General features: G+C 42.5%; 1 protein-coding gene across 1 annotated transcript in view; it reads right to left on the bottom strand.

The window, feature by feature from the left end:
* Positions 1-12,570: 12,570 nt before the first annotated feature.
* Positions 12,571-15,346, bottom strand: part of cd109 (CD109 molecule) — a 23,067-nt gene continuing 20,291 nt past the window's right edge. Inside the window, exons 32-33 of the mRNA XM_046299164.1 lie at positions 13,411-13,513; positions 12,571-13,305 (exon numbers count right to left, since the gene is read on the bottom strand). Of these exons, the coding sequence (XP_046155120.1) occupies positions 13,112-13,305; positions 13,411-13,513 (297 nt within the window). The 3' untranslated portion in view covers positions 12,571-13,111. The remainder of the gene's footprint in view (positions 13,306-13,410; positions 13,514-15,346) is intronic.

Raw genomic sequence — 15,346 nt, 5'->3', positions numbered from 1 at the left:
AGAAGGATTATGACACACTAGCCAGGGATGACCCAAAACAACAGGTGTAAAAGGTGAACAAAAAAAAAAAAAGAAATGGTCTCACTATGGTTACCAGATACAGTGAGGGTTAAAGGTAGTGTTTCATATAATATACTGGGAGAGGACTACCATCCAAGGCAAACATGACCGTGGGCTCCCCTAACTGTCTGAGAGGAATGTCATGTTCCCGCGCCCAGGCTTCGTCCATAAAACAGCCCTCTGCCCCAGAGTCTATTAATGCACTGCAGGAAGCTGCCGATCCGGTCCAGCGTAGATGGACCGGTAAGGTAGTACATGTACTTGACGGAGAGGACCGTCTAGTAGCGCTTATCAGTCGCCCTCCGCTTACTGATGAGCTCTGGCCTTTAACTGGACATGAAATGACAAAATGACCAGCGGAACCGCAATAGAGACAGAGGCGGTTGGTGATTCTCCGTTCCCTCTCCTTAGTCGAGATGCGAATACCCCCAGCTGCATGGGCTCAACACCTGAGTCAGTGGGGAAAGACGGTAGTGTCGGAGAGAGGGGAGACACAGTTAACGCGAGCTCTCTTCTATGAGCTCGGTGACGAAGATCTACCCGTCGTTCAATGCGAATAGCGAGTTCAATCAAAGAATCCACGCTGGATGGAACCTCCCGAGAGAGAATCTCATCCTTAACCTTAGCGTGGAGTCCCTCCAGAAAACGAGCGAGCAACGCCTGCTCGTTCCAGTTACTGGAGGCAGCAAGAGTGCGAAACTCTATAGAGTAATCCGTTATGGATCGATTACCTTGACATAGGGAAGACAGGGACCAGGAAGCTTCTTTCCCAAAAACTGAGCGATCAAAACCCTTATCATCTCCTCTTTAAAGTTCAGATAATTGTTAGTACACTCAGCGCTTGCCTCCCAGATAGCTGTGCCCCACTGCCGAGCCCGACCAGTAAGGAGTGATATGACGTAGGCAATCCGAGCTCTCTCTCTTGAGTATGTGTTGGGTTGGAGAGAGAACACTATATCACACTGGGTGAGAAAGGAGCGGCACTCAGTGGGCTGCCCAGAATAACATGGTGGGTTATTAACCCTAGGTTCCGGAGGCTCGGAAGAACCGGAAGTAGCTGGTGACACGAGACGAAGACTCTGATACTGTCCTGAGAGGTCGGAGACCTGAGCGGCCAGGGTCTCAACGGCATGCCGAGCAGCAGACAATTCCTGCTCGTGTCTGCCGAGCATCGCTCCCTGGAACTCGAGAGTAGAGTAGAGAGAATCCATAGTCGCTGGGTCCATTCTTGGTCGGATCCTTCTGTTATGCAGGTGAATGAGGACCCAAAAGCGACTTGGCGAAAACAGAGTCTTTAATCCAGTAAAGTAAAAATACAATCATAAAGCACAATTTCCATTCGTAATGACGAGAACAGACTGGAGACTCGATCTTGAACTGCAGGTTGCCTCGGGAAGGCACTTGAACGTAGCAGACTCAGACACCTGCTCACCACGCAGCATCTGAGGAAAACACGACACGACAGGGCGATACACAGACACAGCACGGTGAACAATAGACAAGGATCCGACAGGACAGGAACGGAAAACAAGGGGAGAAATAGGGACTCTAATCAGGGAAAAAGATATGGAACAGGTGTGGGAAGACTAAATGATTGATTAGGGGAATAGGAACAGCTGGGAGCAGGAACGGAACGATAGAGAGAAGAGAGAGAGGAAGGGAGAGAGAAAAAGGGGAACGAACCTAAAAAGACCAGCAGGGGGAAAACGAACAGAAGGAAAAGCAAAATGACAAGACAAAATAAGACAAAACATGACAGGATAAGTCTCTAAGATCTTTGCACACCTGGATTGTGCAATATTTTCCCATAATTATTTTCAAAATTATTCAAGCTCTGTCTAATAGTTTGTTGATCAATGCTGGACAACCATTTTCAAGTCTTGCCATAGCATTTCAGGAGATTTAAGTCAAAGCTGTAAATGGGCTACTCAGGAACATTCACTGTCTTCTTGGTAAGAGTAGATTTGGCCTTTTTTTGATCTGCTGAAAGGTGAATTAATCTCTCAATGTCTGGTGGAAAGCAGACTGAACCAGATTTTCCTCTTGGATTTTGTCTGTGCTTAGCTTCATTACATTTTTTTTATCTTGAAAATCTCCCCAGTCCTTAATAACGATTACAAGCGTACCCATAACATGATGCAGCCACCACTATGCTTGAAAATGGTACTCGTTAATGTGTTGTATTGGATTTACCCATACAATAACACTTTGTATTCAGGACAAAAGTGAATTGCTTTGCCACATGTTTTGCAGTATTACTTCAGTGCCTTATTGCAAACAGGAAGCATGTTGTGGAATATTTGCATTCTATACATGCTTTCTTCTTTTCACTCTGTCATTTAGGTTAGCATTGTGGAGTAACTACAATGTTGTTGATCCATTCTCAGTTTTCTTCAATCAGAGCCATTAAACTCTGTAACTGTTTTAAAGTCACCATTGGCCTCATGGTGAAATCCCTTCCTCTCCGGCAACTGAGTTAGAAAGGATGCCTGTATTTTTTTATTGACTGGGTGTATTGATTCACATACAGCCTGACTTTAAAAAGTCAGTAGACTTTACACATAAATCTCACTTGAAAGGTTGATTTACTTTAAATAAATGCAAAACATGTCTGAAATATCCTTGTTGCTGACATGGAGCCTTGCATTTTATCCTCTCTATCCATATTCATGTCATCAGCAACATTTACATCAGTCGGTGCTGGCTGCAAAGCCAAACTGTATGGAGCTTGAGCGTGCTTTTAATTTCTGATAGCTCTTTACTATGCCCCTGGAAAAAGGGAGGATTCTAATCTATGTGCTTTCAAGGATTACATATTTGTCGAATCCTCGACAGTATCAAGCAATGGGGAAAGAATGCATATGGTGAGGAGCAGAGGAGGCAATACTTGACCACTGACTGAGGGGTATGTTCTCTACATACATATATATACATACATGTAATATTAGCTTGTCTCCCTCGCTCACATTTTTATTATATTTTTCCGTCTTTAAAGTTGAGGATATGCCAAACAGTTTGAGCCAGAAACTGGGGAAATTTATAGCAGTGTGATTGATACCACATTGTGGAAGAAGGCCCCATATTCATTGGGATTTGGAGCCATAGATCCCTTCAGAACTGTTCGTCAAGCTTACATTGTTCAAATGCGACTATTCTAGATTTGAGGGTAAAGACACGGTGGCTAAACCATTAAATTAATGTCATTAGATGATACAGAGTTCTGACATAAAGAAGTTTTTAATTACAATTATAAACAACATGGACTTACCTATACTCCTTATACTGTCTCCTTTCACTTAAACATGAACATAAGCACTTATCAATTTAATAGCAGTTTAATAACAGTTCATCATCATATTGACCTTATAAAGCTACCCCAGCAGCATTCTGAATGAAAATATCTGCATCAAAGAGGAAGAGGATTTGTACATTCACACGAAAAACATTTTCCCCTATAGTGCAGCAGATCTGCATGTTCGTCTGTAACTTTCTTTATGGCTTACAATGTAAAAGTGTAGGCAGTCCACATGTCTTCTGGGCCAGAGAATGGCGTCGTCCCAAATAGCACCCTATTCCCTATGTGGTGAACTCCTTTTGACCAGGGCCCATGAGGATCTGGGCAAAAGCAGTGCACTATGTAGGGGGTAGGGTGACATTTGAGACAGAGCCTATATGATACTACCCACCCTGCAGGAATGGGGCATCCGGAAAAATCTCCTCCCTGGGGTCCTGCTCTCCACCCTAAACCCTAGCTTCCAGCCAGCTCTGCAGCAGTGGAAAATGTTGCTTCTGGAAGTCTACATAATCTGGCATCATACCACTGAGGCGTTAAATAAGTGATTCTATCCAGCTCTGCAGCTTTAAAGTGAGAGCCCTCCACAAGGACAAATGTGTTGCCATTACTGTTTTAGGAAATTGTTGAGAGTCATGTCTTTATTAGAATGTTGGATGAAGATTTGATGTTATGATGCATTCACCCAGGAAGACTGAAGACTGATACTTTTGAGAATGGCTATTGTTTTTGTCACGCACAAGGTGAAGGAAGCAACGCTGTGTGAATCAGGCATGGCCACAACCGTCATGTTTTCCATACATTAGTCCATTCACATGTGCAGTGGCGACACGTGCCACCGAAGATTAATGCAGTGGCCTGTTTCTCATTATCCTAAATTGGTGATTGTGTTAAGGAAAATGTAGGGCAGCTGTCTAAATTTGTACGAGTAAGCTCATGTTGGGCTTGGGCAAAATAAATGAAAGCTCTTCTGCTAATAAGAGAGCCGGGCTGAAGCGGCAACTTCCCAGCAGCTTCCCTTGCCTGGCAGCATCTAAGAACCTAACAGTTAGCTAAGGCTTTTGAAAGCTCTAAAGCCGTTTTCAATGACTTTAAGCTGGAGCCTCTCGTTTTACCTTTGGTCATATTTGGCCAACCCATGAAGAATTGCCCCCCCACCACCACCAACACTACTACTACCACCCAGCCCCTAGCAGCATAGCTAAGCTCCTTTCCCAAATCTTCTCCTTTGAACTCAGTTTTCCCCAAATGAGAAACACTCACACTCCAAGGGACCATAAACGGGCCTCTCCTCCTAGCATGTCGGAGAATGATTTACAACAGACGGCCTGCGGACACTGCCAATCATCCATTCCTTTGGCGTGTATGCAGGGAGAGGGCCACGGGCACTCCTGGGCCTGCCCTTTTGCCCTTTCGGTGGAGACAGGTAGGTTTTTTCCACAAGATGTGGGTTTTTGACCCTGTTAAAGGTTTTCCATTCATAAATCATGGCTCCGATCCATACTTACATCACTGACAGCCATAGTAGTTATCAATGAACTGTATTATTTCATGGGCATCTAAGGAATGGAATGGATATCTAGTTGTAGTACACAATATGCTATAAGTAGGCAGTAACTTGTGGCGGTAAAAAGTGATTGTGTTGTGCCGCGTTTACCAACAGCGCTCATTATCTTCAGAATGAACATTATCCCATATTTTCAAAGAGCAAAGGTTCCATGGTAATCACAGTGAATAAGTGTAACTGCCTACTAATGGTACTAAATTAACCCAATTTACTTAAATTGACTAAACTGAGAAAACCATCAGATCTGTTCTGGGCTTGCCAAGTGAATCGCTGTCTTGACAGGTACTGTGATCCCCGTTGTAATCACAGCTGTTTCAAGCCTAGCGGCAGAAAAAAAATAGACATTAGTTCCATCGACGCTTTAAGTAAAACGTGTTGTATAACTCTCACATCACAACGTTCTCTTTGATCTCTCAGTGGTGCTCCCAGTAGTGTGGCTAGCCTAGTTGACTTGGTGTGCTTGGCCTGCGAAACCCTAGACTGAATTATGAGTTAGCTGGTGGGAAGAGGACCAGAGGACTTTCCATGACTCCCCGGGATGAGATGAGCGAGTCCTGCCAGATGCATGCATCATCATCACCACGTCTGGCGAGCCACACTAAGGTCATGTTTGGTTCTTTGTCAGAAACAAATGAGAGCTCCCCCATGGGCTTTTCCAAGGGATAGGATGACATAATGAGTTGGCTCTGGGCCAAATCAGGGTTATGTGGGTAGGGCATGTTTGCTTTTGATTCTTATGTAGACAGCAGTGGGACTTTGTGTTCGGGGGCTATCAGCTTAATCTAAAGATAATCATTACACAGCTGCAATTTTGGGCTCACAAGATGAAAGGAGGTATGTGAAGGGGATGAGTAGGCTTTTATAGTTTAAGGGAGTTTTAGAGAAATGTAATCAAAGTTCCATCACTTGTCCTGTGAAGCAATTTTGGAATATTAAGATAATGAGACTTGGGTTATTACCAGTAAAACATGTATGGCATTGATACTGTAAGGGTTACAGTGCCCCGAAAGCGATTTAGTGAAGCCTTTTTATAAATATCTATGAAAGCTAGCGCTCAACCTTTGCATTTATTTCCATGGCAACGGTTACGTGTGTGGTGGTGTTGCCTTTTATGATTAAGGGCAGGCAAAACAACTGAAAATATTTGTGACTCCAAGGTTGACTTAGTTGCAATTACATTCACCGTTTTAAGTAGCCACAATTGATCATGCATTAAAGCTCCCTCCAATTCAAATCTGTCAGAGCATTTCTGTATTAAGTGATTCTTCGTAGGTGTTGAATTTTATTTGTTTATGTCATCTGCATCCTCATGGTAACCCTTTTTTTATAGGTGTTCTTTGAGGTCTTTCTTCGTTCCTGGATATCATTAAATGGATGTGCCTCTAGTGAAGTTATTTGATTGTGACACATGCTCTTACCTAGACCTCCTATTGTGTTCTGTTGAACTGTGGTGTGTTACACATCGAGCCAACTACAACTAGCCAATTACAAACTGAATCCAAATGCCTTGGGTAGTGAGCTGTTTTACATACCCCCCCAAAATCTGTTAGCTAATAGCATTTTCAAAGTTTAGTGTTCTTTGGACCCTGGAACCACATCCCATAAGCATTGTTTAGACGGAAACATTTTTAGTAATGTTTCCCTTCCCTGATTTCATCAATGTAAACAGCACAAACACATGTCGACATGTGATTGAGTAAATAGCTGCATCCACGACCACTCATGCTTGTTTCCATAAACGGCAACCTCAGTTTGATGCAGTAAGTGCCACTAGGGTAATGGTAACGTATTATTTGGAGACGCAACACAATTATGAAGAGCATGGCCATGGAAACCAATAATTGGAGGCTGGGGTCTCCCATAGTGACTGTAAGTTGTGTGTGGGATAATCAGGGGCCCCAGTGTTGGAACATGTCATCACAACAACAGTAGCTCAAACCTCTGGACAACCAAACCCACCTGGACATACCAGACAGTTTAATAATGATCCTCTAAGGATCCATTTAGATTTTCCTTTCCCTGACCTGCCTCTGCGGATGACCTCGGAGAGGCAGCTTGGGGTGTGCCGAGGGGCCACAGTGGCTTAGTGCTGTAACAGGATCCTGAGAGTCAATAGTCCTTGGAAGCCCCTGGGGTTATGGAATGATTTCTATGACCTGGGCCCCTGAGTCGAGCTGAGCTCAATACTGATGAATGTTATACATCACCTCCAGTCAGGACTGCTCTGCTCTCTCCAATGGTGGGATGGACTTGTGTTGTAACGATGCTTTCACTCCACAACCCAAATGGTACCCTATCCCTTATATAGTGCACTACTTTTGACCAGAGCCCTGGTTAAAAGCAGTGCCCTGTATTAGAAACAGGTTGCTATTTGGGACGCATCCTGTGTGTTACGTTACCAAACTGCCTCACTCCCATCCCCGGGGAAACCTTAATGATACATTTGTCTTTTATGACTTCCATTATCCTAGTCAGCAAAATGAATGCTACATTCATACAATCACACTTGAGTCGTCGGCCATGTACGTATACATTCAGGCCTGGATCTCATCTGCTAGGCTCTGGGGTTTATGGAAAGCTGCGCTGCATATCTGCCTGGCTCAGTTCACTCTAGATTCCTGTAAACTGGGGCATGAAGAAGAAGCATCCCTTGTTCTGAGGAGCGCCTAGCTGACCAAGATTCACATGACAGTTTAGTATGAATAAAAGAATGGAACGAATTGAACGATAACACTTGCTGTTGCCAGGCAGTCGTTAAGTAGAATGAGAAAATAACTTCCTTGGTGCATTAACGAGCCTACCACATTTGTTTTTTTATTGCCTCTCCCCTGACCTTTAGTGAATCTAATTACTAGTATGTTTTAGTTGTGAGAATGCTTTCAAACAGAGCAAGAGCAGTGTTTAATTGTCATGGTTACCCTTAGCCTGGTCCCAGATCTGCTTGTGCTGTTATGGCTGCTTTTACAAAGGCAGCCCAATTCTGATATTTTTTCCATTCATTGGTCTTTTGACCAATCACATCAGATATTTTCACAGCAGATCTTTTTCAGAGCTGATCTGATTGGTCAAATGGCCAATTACTGACAAAAGATGTTGTGTAAATGCATCCATGTCAATGTCGTCTCATCATGGCATGCCAAGGAGTGGCAAGGAGTAGCATGATGGCACAAACAGACTGATAGCCAAGTTCCTCTCACCCAAGGTCAGTTGTGTCACTTTTCACTGTAGATAGACATTATATGAATACACTTGTAATGTAAAATGGCGTGAGGATATCCACCCCAAGAGAACCTTAGCACACTGTGGATTTGTTGCTAGACATCATAGGTGTTTCTGTGTTATGTGCTACACTTCCACTGATTCCATATTTTCTTAATTATTGTGTTGCATTTGGTCTATGAGTCTCTGGCAGTGATCTCGGCCCATCTGCCTTCGATTAACAGGTACAGTCAAAAAAGGCTCTCTTCTCACACAGTTTGACTTACACAGGCGATGTGAAAGCATCTATAAAAAGGTTCCTGTTGTTACCTTTTTTGTCATGGAAAGTAATTTAATTTTTGCTTTCTCTCAAAACTTTGCCTTGAGCAAGTTTGCCATCTAGTGGTGAAATGGATGACTGTGATGGTCAGCACAGAGGGAAGAACATCCAGGATCCACAATGTATGAATGAAATCTGAGGGAGGGTTATTTGAACTCGTTTTCTCGTTGCCCCAGAAGAAGAGGTGTTGTGATTCTGGTCTCCCTCATCCATCACTAGTAAGACCAATCTTTCCCAATCTTTAGTCCCAGAGTAGCCCAATTGACACTGGTTTTGATTGCAACAACTGCTCTGACGATCAGTTATGTCGGATTGCCTACGAGATAAACTCAAATGGGATGGGTGTCCTTGGTAAATGAATTAGTGTAGCTTGAGTGAAAAATGCTGGATGTCTTGTTGCAACCTTGTCCTTTACCAACAAATGATCGTAACTGGATCTTGTTGGACAATTGGAGCCAGGTGGTTGCTGACAGTATCACATTATTTTCTTCTCTGAAATAACACTGAACCATTTTGACATTCCTGCCTGTGTGTTGTTTGATGACCAAGGGAATGACCAATGTGGTCTGTGCTACATGTGTTGGTGGGGGTGGAGAGATGTAGGCTATACAAGAGGGTCTGTTCTATTTAGAATGACTAACGATGAACCAGATCTTTGTGTTTGTGTAGAGTAAGATTCTCCACTGAGGAAATATTCAGCCTTTATTGTGTTTATATTCCCACAAGGTCTAGACACACGATTTTCTGGCTGGGCGTGCGGCGAGCAAACGTGTTTATTTACAGGGACGTATCTTCCCTTTTTGTTGGACCTCGTTGGAACCAGAGGTCAGTCTCTCATGACCAGATACACTAACAAGTAAACAACCCGTCCTCTTGTGTCCTTATTGCAGACATAAACCTCACTGTGTTATTCCATACTGAACAGTACTGCAATGTGTGCATGATAAAGCTGGAAAAAACAGGCAAGTTGCTATCAAAGCCAATGTAATTACTATGGTTACGTCCCAAATGATACCTTATTCACCATATAGTATACTACTTTTCCCTGCTCAAAAGTAATGCACTAAATAGGTAATAGGGTGTCATTTGGAACAGAGCCTATGAAATAAAGTGCTGCATGCTCTAGTCAGTAACATATGGCCCAAAGTCCACAACACACCTCTGTAATTCACAGCTGCATTGAATATCCCTCTAACTGCCCTGCTTCCTGGTTTGGCTGCTCAGGACTCCCTCGTTGCCTTGGTCATTTCTGAAGGCATATCTCCTGAGCATGACATCCATCTCCGGTATCTCCGACTGAGTCCAATGTTGTTCTGTTAACAGTGGGAGATGACATTCAGACCCATTTCTACTGTTGATTATACCCTGAAGCACCTCCTAACTACAGTGCATTCTGAAAGTATTCAGACTCATTCCCTTTTTCCACATTTTGTTACGTGACAGCCTTATTCTTAAACGGATTAAATAAACAAGTTGATCAATTTTAGAATACGGCTGTAACCTAACAAATTGTGGAAAGAATTAAGGGGTCGGAATACTTTCCGAAGGTACGGTATATAGGAAATAGGGTGCTATTTGGGACGCCCCCCTAACTGAGATCAGAGGCAGGCTGAGGGGCAGGAAGTGATTTTTGGACGGACCTAATTGAGAGACGCACCCAAAGTAAAGCCCTGTCTGTGCCATTTGGTGCTGATCAGAGCCCATGATATGTCCAGTTCAGACCCAGGCCTGCAAGCAAAGACAGGGTTCCCCTCCTCTGGAAGAAGCAACACTTCGGCTCATTGACATTTACACATATACAGAACCTTGTGGCTTATTTCATTGTATAGTAGTTTGAAGGTTCTTTAGATGATGGATGGATTACTCTCCATAGACAAAACACTGGATGGACACCGCTCTCTTTTGAGCTGACCATATTCACATCCATGCATCAACTCAACTACTTCTTGTTCTGTCCCACATCTGACCAATCAGAATAGAGCAAGGTAGAGCTAAGTAGTAACTAGGTAGATAATCCACAGAGCTAAAAAATAAATAAAAAAGTAGCTCGACAGATATTAAATGACCCTTACTATTCAAAAACAACAGATTCACCATATTTGAGAACTACAAAACAGTGACTTAAAATAATCCTACATAATCAACAGGGTAGATGTGTCAACTCTGCAAAACTATAGGAATTAACAACATCCATCACACTTTCTGAGTAATCAGCGTTACAATGGTACTGAGTACAATATCGAAGAATCGTAACAAAATTATTCTACCAATATCTGCCATGGAAGTACACTACCAGCAAAGGAATAGTATGTAGTGATAGAGGTGTTTCCCCTGCTGTCAGAAGGAATGCCAATAAATAAAAACAGCAGTGTGAAACAGCATGCCAAGGACCAGAGGGCATCCCATCGACCCAGAAAACCCTCAAAGGAACTACGAATATTACAAAGGATCCAGAACATGAGGTCAAAACACTGGGCACAGGCGTCAATTTAACGTCTATTCAGCGTCATTTCCTAACAATGAGGTGGAAACAACGTTGATTCAACCAGTGTGTGCCCAGCGGGTTGGTTCTTTGACTTTGTTCCGTCAGGGCCAGCTCTCCAACCCCACTCATATTTTTTTTGTACCGATGGAAAAAAAAGATGTTATCACCTTATTCACGTAACTCTCTCTTCTTCTCATTCTGCGTCCAGTAAGAGCAGTGTGATTGTTGTAATTCATCGTCATGGAGACAGCTTGCTTGTATTCAATAAAAAAATAATCATGGAGACAGCTTGCTTGTATTCAAGAAAATATTTACCCGTTTTGAATGATATATTGTTTTCGTGCATCTGTGAGCGATGTTCTATCGATTTCCATTGTCATGTCATGTTTTCATGTGTATCTGAGCTATTCAAGCAGGCAGAAGTACAGTGAGCAAAACTTGTCATACCAGCTGTATTTCTGTCTGCTTAAACGGATAGCTCAGATACACATGAACATATGAAATGACGCCAGGAATCGACAGAACATCGCTCAGAGATGCACAAAACAATATAAAATGGGTCAATATTGTCTTTAAAGTGCAGTCAAAAGCTCGATTTCATGTGTTTGGTGTATATTTCCATACTATGAGATTGGAATAATACTGTAACGATCCTGAGTTTATAAGAGCGGATATTGACTGCCGCACGAGCATGATTTAGCGCGCCAGACGTCGGGCTCAAAGGCCGAGGTGTTCGAGACCTGCTCCCTGCTGTTTCATTACAATACTGTGAAATTACGATAATGACTATAACGCCCTTTTTTAAGGTAAGAGTTGTTTGAAGAGACTGCCTGAAATTTCAGCTTGTTTTGCGTGGGTCGGGTTTTGGACCACCTGGCTACATCAACAGGTGGTATAAGTTAATAGGCCAATAACACAGAGTTCACCCTCCTCTCTGCCAATAACAGCTAGTTTTCAGGTTACATATCCCTCAAATTAGGCTCCTCAAATTAGGCCCCTAGGTCACTCAGACCACTCCCAGAAGTGTCCTCGCAAAATTCTTGCTTGATAAATAGCTTTTTGCTAAAAAGCATTTTTTTTAAACAATGTTAATTTAAAACAATCACAGTAAGGTACTTAAGTGTTACCCAGAAATTATTTGATATTGAGATCAAAACAGCTGCATTGGATCTTTAAAACTCCACTCTTTCTGCAATGGGTAATTAATTCCCAGAGAGTAGGTCTGCATGAGAGGCTGGAGGTGTTGTGAACTATTTGTTGTCTGATCTGTTCTGCCGTTTCCAGTCGCCAGCCACTTGAGTATATACAGGTGTAGGATCTTAAATTGACCAGTTTGTCACAGCAGGAAAATAATCCTGCAGCAACAGGAAATGTGAATTATTGTGTGGATTATAATGAATGGATATTTATGTAGGGGTTGATACATTTTTAGTTAGGGCAAATCAAGTCTGACATGTTTAAGTGGAAATTACAAACTTTAGAAGACTTTTTAAACGTTGAACATACTAAACAGGACATTTCCTGCAACAACAGGGTGATACAATTAAGATCCTACACCTGTATTACTAAAGTGCTCTCAACTCCTCTCAGGTCAGTCAGTCTACTCTCAGAGAAGGGTGTCTTTCTCTTTATTCAACAGACTTTAAATTACATTGTACACTTTCATACCCAACATATGAAGACATATCAGATTGTGACAGTCAAGTCATTATATTAATTGTGAAATACTATATTGTACTTTTCATTAATGCCTTAAAAGTGATGAAGAATTAATGAAAATAAAGAAGAATTCAAATAGAAGAACAAGAATAATTCAAATAAATGCATAATATGCCTGTAATTTTTATTTATCTGTTATTTTTACCAGGTAAGTCGACTGAACACATTCTCATTCACAGCAACGACCTGGGTAATGTTCTGCGCTCTGGTATCTCTATTTATATTTCACTTAAAAGTCCAATAAAAAATTCTAAACAGTATTTACAAACATTCCAGTGCATGACTTTGAGATGCCTAAGACAAAATATACTGCAGAGCGAGATTTAATAAAACCTTGATTGAAAACAAAAAAATACCTCACACTTCCCCAACCTATTCAGTAAAATCACAGTTTCCACTTATTTATTATTAAACAACCTAAATGGTATCAAAAGTCTATACAGATCTCTTTTACAAGCTGCAGGCCAGGAGGACAAGGAGAGAACAGGCAAGAGTGGCCACATGGTGGCAATGGTGGGAGACAGATACACTGTTAGACACATAGGCCATCTGTCCTTTACACTGGCTGCAGTCTTCCCCACAGAATGAGCAGGCGTCCATGTCATGCCTCCAATAGGACTGGTATGTCCTCACCGTCTTCCTCCCTTGGTATGAGACAAGAAAGGAAACAATTAGTTTACAGGCACCAAGTCCACCAAGTAATCTCATGTTTCATTTTGAATGTGCGTCGAAACTTAAGTATTGTTTACTGGGCTCGTAGTAATCATAGATGAGAACCGTTGCATCCTGGACGTTGGCAACCTTGAAGTCCATGACTAGAGGGATTTTCACACACATCTCCTCTGTCGTCACCTGAGAGTCAACGTGAGAAATAAAACGAGAGTTGGTTTCCCTGCTGAACAGTGAACTTGAGGTCATGTAACGCAAGTTTTGACTTCTGACTAATGTTTCCAAGGCCTCCATATCTATAATGAGTACCTATTGTGTACTCAAGAGTTTCAAGATCTATCTCAATGAGGGATATGTTTCCTCCTCGCCATTGTCTGAACGAGAGTGCCACAGGGTATATCCTATTGATGGTCTTGTTACATGAACCAGTAGACATGCCACACAGTACAGTAGTAGAAGACACACCTCACACCACACATAGACAAACAGAACCACGCGGAGGGGAAGAGGTGAGGATATATACAGGGCATTTGGAAAGTACTCAGACCACTTCCCTTTTTCCACATTTTGTTACGTTACAGCTTTATTCTAAAAATTGATTTTCTTTGTATTCCCCTCATCAATCTACACAGAGTACCTCATAATGACAAAGCAAAAAAAACGTTGGAAGAAATTCTTCCAAATGTATTAAAAATAAAAAACAGAAATGCCTTATTTATGTATAAATTTAAGTATTCAGACCCTTTGCTGTGAGACTCTAAATTGAGATCAGGTGCATCCTGTTTCCATTGATCATCCTTGAGATGTTTCTACAACTTGATTGGAGTCCACTTGTGGTAAATTCAATTGATTGGACAGGATTTGGAAAGGCACACACCTGTCTATATAACGTCCAACAGTTGACAGTGCATGTCAGAGCAAAAACCATGGCAAGAGGTCGAAGAGCTCCGAGACAGGAGCTGTAGAGCTCCGAGACAGGATTGTAGAGCTCCGAGACAGGATTGTGTCGAGGCACAGATCTTGAGAAGGGTACCAAAAAATTTCTGCAACATTGAAGGTCCCCGAGAACACAGTGGCCTCCATCAATATTAAATGGAAGAAGTTTGGAACCACCAAGACTCTTCCTAGACTTGACGGCCCAGCCAAACTGAGCAATTGGGGGAGGTGACCAAAAACCCAATGGTCACTCTGACAGAGCTCCAGAGTTCCTCTGTGGAGATGGAAGAACCTTCCAGAAGGACAATCATCTCTGCAGCACTCCACCAATCAGGCCTTAATGTGGACAGACGGAAGCCACTCCTCAGTAAAAGGCACATGACAGCCCGATTGTAGTTTGCTAAAAGGCACCTAAAGGACTCTCAAACAATGAGAAACAAGATTCTCTGGTCTGATGAAACCAAGATTGAACTTTTCAGCCTGAATGCCAAGCATCACGTCGGGAGGAAACCTGGCACCATCCCTAGGGTGAAGCATGGTGGTGGCAGCATCATGCTGTGGGGATGTTTTTCAATGGCAGGGATTGGGAGACTAGTCATGATCGAGGGAAAGATAGACGGAGCAATGTACAGAGAAATTTTTGATGAAAACCTGCTCCAGAGCACTCAGGACCTCAGACTGGGGTGAAGGTTCACCTTCCAACAGTACAACGACTCTAAGTACACAGCCAAGGCAACACAAGAGGGACTTTGGGACAAGTCTCTGAATGTCCTTGAGTAGCCCAGCCAGATCCCGGACTTCAACTCGATCGAACATCTCTGGAGAGGCCTGAAAATAGCTGTGTGGCGACGCTCCCCATCCAACCTGACAGAGCTTGAGAGGATCTGCAGAGAAGAATGGGAGAAACTCCCCAAATACAGGTGTGCCAAGCTTGTAGCATCATACCAAAGAAGACAAGGCTGTAATCACTGCCAAATGTGCTTGAACAAAGTACTGAGTAAGGGTCAGAACACTTATGTAAACGTGATATTTATTTATTTTTTATTGAGCAAAAATGTTTGTTTTTTAAAACAGCTTTTA

The sequence above is a fragment of the Oncorhynchus gorbuscha genome, linkage group LG14 (genome assembly GCF_021184085.1).
Source record: "Oncorhynchus gorbuscha isolate QuinsamMale2020 ecotype Even-year linkage group LG14, OgorEven_v1.0, whole genome shotgun sequence".
In the NCBI taxonomy this organism is placed as follows: Eukaryota; Metazoa; Chordata; class Actinopteri; order Salmoniformes; family Salmonidae; genus Oncorhynchus; species Oncorhynchus gorbuscha.
Note: the sequence above shows the minus strand (reverse complement) of the source record. Positions and strands in the feature narration are given on the sequence as shown.